General features: G+C 44.7%; 1 protein-coding gene across 1 annotated transcript in view; it reads right to left on the reverse strand.

The window, feature by feature from the left end:
* LOC109972778 (dynein heavy chain 8, axonemal-like) overlaps positions 1–3,233 on the reverse strand; it is an 8,439-nt gene extending 5,206 nt beyond the window's left edge. Inside the window, exons 1-6 of the mRNA XM_020621908.1 lie at positions 3,116–3,233; positions 2,604–2,698; positions 2,412–2,510; positions 2,012–2,193; positions 1,102–1,221; positions 907–1,012 (exon numbers count right to left, since the gene is read on the reverse strand). Coding sequence (XP_020477564.1) covers positions 907–1,012; positions 1,102–1,221; positions 2,012–2,193; positions 2,412–2,492 — 489 coding nt within the window. The 5' untranslated portion in view covers positions 2,493–2,510; positions 2,604–2,698; positions 3,116–3,233. The remainder of the gene's footprint in view (positions 1–906; positions 1,013–1,101; positions 1,222–2,011; positions 2,194–2,411; positions 2,511–2,603; positions 2,699–3,115) is intronic.
* Positions 3,234–8,913: the final 5,680 nt, after the last annotated feature.

The raw sequence follows: 8,913 nt of genomic DNA on the forward strand, positions 1-8,913 counted from the left end.
TCATCATTTATCCAAAATGATTGAAATTAATGATCACAAACGTTTAAACAATGACAGTGGGTCTAATTATATGTGATAACAATGTATAGTGTGCAGTGAAATAACTATTGGTTTCCGTTTGTGGTGACTGCTGACTGACATGAGGGATGAGATTAAATAAATCCTGGAACTTAGCCTGGTCTGGAGCAGGCTAGCTCCACAGAATAAATCTCCATGGTAATTTATACCATAACATCCTGCCGCCATCTAATCCAGCTTTAGTGCAACCGGATCACGGATAAGTTGAGCCAGGATCACCAAGATATCCCGGCTTAATCCCTTATCCTAGTTTTGTGCAATAGGCCCCTGGTTGTGGAGACAAGGGTCTGGTAGCGAACGTAAATCTTTTCAATGCCCTCCACCTGCAACACAGCGGCCACTCAGCTTCAACCAGTCCCCCCTGTATGAGGTTCGCATTCACAGGCTGTGTGTGCTCAGTAAACCTAGGTGAAGATCTCTCCAGTTACATAACACTGACTGCTCAGAGGCCTGCTGAAAAATCCTGCTGACCTCATCACCACAGAGTACCTATAATGACCTGATGACTGACATTTTAAAATGCATCCTTTGAACAGTTGAGTTTATGTAACTCTTCCTGTTCATGGCTCAGTGGAGATTAATCATTTGATTAAGAAAAATCATCAAGTTTCAAATGTTTAATTCATACAGAATGATTTTTCCCTATAAAAACAAAGTCATTATAAAAACACATTTACCTTTTATCCAAAATAACTGATCTGCATAACAACAAAAAGTAAAACATTTCATAGTTAAAAACAAATGAATGAAAACTGCGACAACAACCCTCTGTAGTGTGTAACATACTGCTACCGATAACGTTCACACAGCGTTCCTAATGACATGTACCTTCATGTGTTTCAGAGCAGCCAGACTCTCCAGCGTCGACGTCACATCCGCGACCTTCTCCAGGCGCCTGCAGAAAGCTTCAAACTTCCCAAAGATGTAGTTCTCACTGAGGACGACCAAACACAACAGGTAGTCTGATGTTGCCTGGCAAGAAGGCACCGTGGACAAGGGGGCAGTTAGAGCCTGGGTGTTTACCTGAAGTCAAAGTGTCCATCTGCAAGCTGTTCGCTCAGTTTGTCTCTGATGGTATGGAAGCTCCTGTGGTACTCCAGGTTCAGATGGCAGCATTCTGAGATACACTGCAGCAGCACCGGCCTTACGCATGCACCCACGCACGCAGACACACACGCACACACAGTCTGTCTGTCTCCCTTTCTGTCCAGTTCAGCTGTCAGGTGAATGTGTGTTTGCATCCCGTTAACTCTCCCTGACTGTTAATTCATATTTATTCCGTATGGTTTATTATAGTCCAGTACAAAGTTCTTGTGTAAACTCATCTGGTCTAGTCTCCTCTAATCTCTGATCTCAGTTTATCTGGTGTCTTCTACACAGGCTTATCTCTTCCCACAGAGTCTAGTCCTAGTTTGAAGCATCTCATCACATCTAATCCCGACCAGCTTCCTCCTGTCTGACTCCATCTGGGATGGTCTAATCTCGTATCACTTGGTTATTCTCATCTAAGACCACTCCTTGTCTCAGCTAGTCTGACTGTCCTGTCCGCTCCAGTGTTCTGCTGTATGGAGCCTGCTAACATGGAGGCAGCCTTCACTAACCTCTGCTCACTGGCTTCCTGCAATCTAATTTCATTTAGTCTCAACCAGTGTCACGCCATACTGTCACATTTAATCTCCTGCTGTCTAATCTGCTGCCATCAAGTCTAATGTTGTCCTCCTTCTGGTCCATCTACACTGACCCTGTTCCATCTAACATGTTCTCGTCTAGTCAAATCTGATGGAGGTAAATCTTGTTGTCCTCAGTTTGTTGGGGTCAGCTTGATGTTAACCATGACCTGACTCATCACATTCTCCTCTGGTCTCATCTCATGTTGCTTTATCTTGTCTGCTCTAGATGTGTCTGCTCTGTGCAGCGGTCTGGTCCTGTGTACCTGCTGTGGTCCCAGATGGGGGCCACGCCTTGTGCCAGGTAGCTCCTGCAGCTGGCGATCATCTGGTTGGTGACCTTCAGCAGCAGAGAGGTCATCCTCTCTGAGGTGTTGTAGTACCAAGAGACAGTGTGGATCATCCTGATACTGCTCATCAGAGTGGGGATGTGCTCCAGGATACTGGTCTGGAGGGAGACAAGGTTATGCAACATGCAACAATGGCAACTCTGACAGCCTCCTATGAAACAGGTGTGTGATTTTGTTCATCTTTTTCTTTGAACTGAGCACATGGCAGGTCACAAACCAACAACATGCATCTACTGTAAAACGGGGGCGTAAAGTTCACAGAGACGGAAGGCTTGTCGTGTGAATCCAGAGACTCCACAGAACAGCTGATTCTTACCGGTGTGCACTTCCCCAGCAGTCCAAAGAACTTTTCCAGGGTGTAGAGATACTTCACGTTGTCCTTGGCCTCGTCAGCCATGACAGTGATGTCCCCGTCCTTAAATCAATTAGAAGTGATGTTAGTGACATCAACGTAACAGCTGTGAGCTGAACTAATATTTAAAACATCAGACTCAGTGTGGTTTCAGACCAGCTCTCTCCAGGTCCGGAGCGTCCAGGACCTGGTCACCTGCAGAACCCCCCAGAGTCCTCTTCACCTGAGGACGCTTCAGCTCCTCCGTCAGACTGACACACACACACACACGTTACAGCCAGCATTACTGATGTTATGAATCAGTGAATGTAAAAAAAAACAGAGCAGAAAAACACACACATCCTAGTGTCAATCTTTTACTGAACTGTCTTTGCTGTTTGTCCCGTGCGACAGCCCCCCGGAGGACGTAGCTGCTCGTTCTCCTACACACCAGCTGTAGTACGCTTCCTATATCCACTAAGATTTCATTCAGTCTAGCAAATGCATCAACACACCAATCAGTGAGTCATCAGAACTAAACTATATCACAACATAACAATCAACACACCAGCATGTGCAGTTCCACAGTTTATTACAAATGAACTTCAACTGGTATTTATGTCCACAGAGGCCTTACTGTAAACATGTAAACACCAATGAAGTTTAACCACTGGACTGAAAACCAGTACCTGTTAAAAGTGACCATGTGCCTCTTCCAGTGCTCCAGCTTTGCTGATGGTCCAACGTCATCGGCCTCCTTCCTCATTTGCTCGCTCAAACCGTCAGCACCTGCTTGATCTGATTGGCCCACACTGAGACGATTCCCTCCAGATGCTCCACAAGCTCGCTGTTATTGGCTGAGAGCAAAAGCACAGGCCGTCTTATTCACTCTGTTAATTGTTAAAGTGTGGCTGGGGCTTTTTGGGGTCACCTTGCTGTACGAGCTTGGTTGACATGTGAAAACAACCTCACACAGACCTACTCTGTTCTTCTTTAGTTCAATAACAGGGTCTAAAACAAAAGCCAACCCCTACCCTGCCAGGAAACACCTCAGAACATCTACAGATTGTGTTGAAAAATGTTTTGCTATGTTGAATCTGTCTCTTGTGCTCTGAAATCTGAGTTCTCATCTGTTTTGTTTTGCACACACAGGCAACATACAGACTCCCACTGGTGGCCCAGGTAATATTCATGTCCCTGTGGATTGCAAGAGGACGGAAACAGAGAAAATGTGACAGCTCTGTATCTATGGTGTAGTCGACCCCCCTACCTGCAGCAGTGTAGTCTGCAGGGCTGCTCAGCTCGCTGATGGCATCAGGAAGGTCGACATGCTGCAGACGGAACCTCCTCTCTATGCTGACTCTGGCTGAGCTCAGATGGCCGACAAACTGATCCAGTGATGAGAGAAAGGACTGGACGTGTGGACAGGACAGGCCCTCCGTCACTAAGCCCCACAACTGGACCAAGAATAAAGGGTCAGCAATACAAGTGTAGATGGATAAAATGCAGGAGCAAAATCCTCAGCACGTCATGTCAGGTCTGTGTAAACCGATTTCAGTTTTGTGGCTTTTTTCTATAGAGCGGATGGTGGTGTGTACCTGCTGCGACCTCAGGGCCGGCAACCCTGATCTGGGCCAGCAGAGTCTCCAGACTGTTCAGGATGCTGCCATCGCTGCTGTCCAACATGCCGAAGTTCATCTCCTGTAAACACAGCAGGTGCCACAGCATGGGGAGATGATATTTCACAGATCATAACTCAGCCTCCTTCACAGTCCACATCTCCTGTCTGAACGCACCACAACGAGCCCATGAGCTGGTCCTGTTCTAAAAGTTTACTGAGAGGCAGGAGGATTGCGTCAAGTTACTGACCTGCTGTATGTTAGCGGTGGTGATCGCTTTGTCAGTGGTCCTCAGGAAGAAGAGACACTTCCCCAGCAAAGGCTGAAAAACCAGAAAGGCTCAGATTAACTTGAATCAGCTTCTCTTGGCTTGGGTACTGTCATCAAAAGCAGAGAGCATCTCCAGTCAACCTCGTCCCCATACTTTGGGAAAGCCTCACATTTAAATACAGTCATTTAGAGGTTTGTCGGCACTGAGGATACTTATGGAGGCTTTAAATTGGCTCTGAAAACCTCTCACCTGAAACCAGGAAAAACATGGACACAGACCAGACTGTGCCTTTAAAGAGGGAATTGAAATGGCACTGAGACAGACACAAGGAGAGAGAGTTTGTCTGAACAGCAACAGTGAATTGTGTTTTTTTTCTGTTTGGTAGGTAGGTAGGACTTTATTGATCCCACAATGGGGACATGCCTGTGTTCCAGCAGCAATAGAGAGCAGCAACAAAACACCATAAGAACAAACAAAATATAGTATTTGAGAGACAATCAGAACAAGAATGATCCTTCCACAATTAATCCCTGAGAACAAATCAAGATACCTAAGAACAAGACAAGATACAGTATTCAAGAGATCAAGAAATCAAGGACAAGATTTTACATATGTGCATATTAACCATGCATTTTACCCCAGGATTTGAGTATTGCCAGAGGGCGTGTGTAAACAACCTGCAGATGGTTTATTTAAACTGCAGCCTGGCAAACCTTAAACTTTTAGATAACAGAATTTACAAATGTATTTTTATAACACCTAAAAAAACAGCATGATTCATTAGCAACATTACTAGCTTGTAGCTTCCTGGTGTTTGTCATGGAGACGGTTACTAGATACACAAGAGACAACAGTCCACTTGATCAAGTCACACTGGCTGTGTGATGTATTGCTGGATTAAATGTCTGTGTATCACCCAACTAAATGCCAAACAAAACAGCAGGAAGGATTTTCTTCCATAGAAACACAACACAGACCCGGTCAGAGCAGTTATCTCTGAGGCAGAACAATGCGGTGCCTCACTGCCATGGATTCACAGTGAGACCACATATACGCTGACAACTCCTCAGGTAGTTCTACATATTAGAGTCACACCTCGCTATGTGGGAGCTGCTCCCAGCCGACACAGTGTGAGAGGTGGGGTACACCTGTCTCTCACAGGGCTACATGAGAGCATCCTATGGTGGAAGTTATCCATAGACCGACACGTCCCTTTATGGTAAATCAGTTTGTGATTGGATGCTTCAGATGAAGGATCATTACAAACATGTTTCCTCGAGTCCTCTGTCCTTGCATCTTATGTGTGTGGGACTGAGACACAAGAAAAGGAGGGAAACGTGGACACAAATAGGAGACGTGGGTTCATCTAGAGGCAGACAACCATCCGTACCCACAGTCATGCATGTCTCTGGGCTGTGGAAGGAACCCGGAGTACAGGGAGATCATGCAAGCAGAGGTGATGAAGCTAAGTAAATGCACTGTACGCCACCACAGCGAGGGATGAACCTCTGGAAAACACTCAGCGTTCTCACTGCTCTTTGTGTACTGAAGTACCTGGTTACACAGCTGGAGCCTACCTCAGAGCTCCCCGTAGTGAGGAAGAGTTTCTGCTGGGCCACAGCTGAAGCTGCTACGTCCACAGACGAGGAAAGACTGGAGGACAAATTCTAGGGAGACAGACAGGTGAGCAGGTGGACAAGTACAGAGACAGGGAAGAGTAATGAGAAAAAGATGAGGGCAGAGGAACATGGAGGAGTGGTGAGGCATCAGAAACGGTAGAGCTGTACACAGGAGTCACATAACTTCAACTGTTTCTTGTGGTAGTTACCTTGTTCACACACTGGTAGAAAAACACCAGTTCCTTGGATCCATTTGCAGCGAAGAACTCCTCAATGAGAGTAAACTGGAAGAATCAGGGTTAATCCATTTAAACACTGACTGTTGGAGAAGAAAGCCACTTCTCTGATCCACTATTTTAACCGAGACGCTACCTTGTCATCGGAGACGAGGGCATCCTCCACCTCCGGCTCCGCCAGGGGCCCAGCGTCTGCCAGCCTGCCGATTAACTATTTGTGCCGGGTGTCCAGCGTCGCTCGTCTCTCATCTTTCACCACTCTCGCCTGCTTCACCAGCTCCTTCCTCACCTCATTGAAAAGCAGCACCGTCCTCTTACCAGACACCTGGACAGAAATCAGCCAGGTAGTCAAAACAAAGCACCCTCCACCATGTCTGTCAGTGACTTTGGACAGACGTCAGTTCATTTAAAGCTCCTATAGCCGATGTCCACTGAAACAGGTGAACACAACGTTGACACATCATCACATTCTAAGCTGATGTGGTGAAGCTGATAACAAACAGCTGCCTGTCTCCACATCATGCAGCAGCTACAGAGCAACGTGGCCGTTGATCTTGGTGCAGAGTCCCTCTCTGCTGGCTCTGTGTGTGCCCTCCACCACCTCCTGGGGGAAGCGTCACACTCTTTAGCTGCTAAATGCTCCAGCAGCTGCTCTCTGACTGTCTCCCTTCTGCTGGGCAGCTCATGGACTCCTATTCCTGTTAAGATGCCTACATTACATGAAGGCGCCTCTCGGGAGGGGCTGCTCTTCCTGTTTACTCACAGAGGTGCCAGCTGTCGGGGAGGGAGCAGCCACTGGAGAAGTCATGCGGCTGATGGCTTTCAGGTTCTGGCCTCCCATTCGCCGGTGTCCTCTGTCAGTCGCATCTGGGGATCAGAGGAGACAGAGGAAGTGCACAGACAAACGAACAACAGCTGATTACACAGTCACACCGCTCTGGATTTACTGGATTATTATTTTGCCACTGCTGGTCAAACACAATTAGCTCTAACAGTCACAGAGCTGAGGTAGCTCACGTCAACAGGCAGCTCACAGACCTCAGGTCGTTTATTAAGCGAGAAATAAAATGTACCGGTAGAGGAACAGAATGGCGTCAAAATCGAAACATATCTAAAACCAGCAGGCTAACAGGTGACTGTGTGTAAACTACTCAGGTTCCCAGGTGCATTTAATTTATTCATAGGAAATGACAAATCACTGGAAAGAGTAGTGATACTAGTTGCAGTACTTGGCTATACTAAAAGGAACTGTAATATTTTTGCATTAGTAGCATTAGGGGCCCCGCGTAGTGTTAGTGTCGGTGCCAGTATGTGATTAACAGTACCAGTAATAGCTGTTCTGCTGGGCTCAGTATCTGCACTACACTGTAAAAAATGTTCGTAAAAATTACAGTAAAATACTGTGAAATAGCAACAGTAAAAGACTGTTAAAAGTAAAACATTGTATTACTGTAATTTACACATTGTATTACTATTAATCAATAAACAGTAGATAACTATATTTTTTACTGCCATAATATATAGAAATGATTATTTTTTTCTGTAAAAATACTGAATCTTTGTGAAATTAATAGGAAAATTCCATTATGTTACAAGCAAGTATCTACCCTAAAGTTAACGGTATTACTTAGTCCAAACAACAGATTTATTGTATGTGTACATTTAAATTAACGGTACAAAACCTTTCACCATTTAGCGTATACATACCTTTATTTCTACATGAACAAAATATTAAAAGTACGGTACAGGTTTGGTTAATAATACTGCTACTGACCATAATTTTATGTGATGCCTGTGTAAATATTCATCTAATATGCTACAAATATATATATGATTAAAAAAACTACAAAGATGCATTTCTGGAAGAAAGTCAAATGATTATCTTGGTAAGTGCCCCACTAACTGCTCACAAACTATGATTGTTAAAATGTAGGATATGTTAAAGTTAAACCTAAAGTTTAAACGTTTTTCTAAGTTGATCAGCTCAGTTTTAGTTGCCGTTGTTCCTACAGCAGAAACTCAAAACACCAGTGAAAAACTCCACACAATGGAACCTAGAAACTCCACTGCCAACTAGTGTTTGGGAGGTGTTACTGCAGAGCTACACAGCACAGAAGTATAAATGCTCACGGTGGCATAGGCTATAGGCTACGGGATTCACTAGACGCAGCAGTATAAATCAGCCTATGTTCAGCATCTTTCTGTACATGTGAACCAATTTGCCTGAAGGCAAATTTATTTTTAATTTACGTTTAGCCACACCTACTAATATTTGTTAACCAATGATGATATGTGATATTACAAAGCAAACATATGACTATGATAAGGTGACCTCCAAATAGGGTATGTATGAAGTTTGGTGCAGATTAGCAGTAGCAAATTTGTGAACACTGGATTATTTCAGATCAAGATATTGGCAACATGAAGTTGCTATTATCTCACCACATGGTGGCGCTATAGCTGTTTTTGATTACGTAAATCCATCCATCCATTTTCCTCCACTTATCCAGAACCGGGTTGCAGGGGCAGCAGTCTAAGCAAAGATGACCAGACTTCCCTCTCTCCAGACACTTCCTCCAGCTCCTCCGGGGGAATGCCAAGACGTATAATGCTATACAAAATCATGAATGATATACAATAAAAATAATGAAAATTTGCACATGAATATTTCAACTAAAAAATAGACTGTCAGTCCATTAACAACTACAGTCCGTTAGCTTGTCCAAGGTAAACAATTATAAT

Source organism: Monopterus albus, unplaced genomic scaffold (genome assembly GCF_001952655.1).
Source record: "Monopterus albus unplaced genomic scaffold, M_albus_1.0 scaffold269.1, whole genome shotgun sequence".
Classification (NCBI taxonomy): domain Eukaryota; kingdom Metazoa; phylum Chordata; class Actinopteri; order Synbranchiformes; family Synbranchidae; genus Monopterus; species Monopterus albus.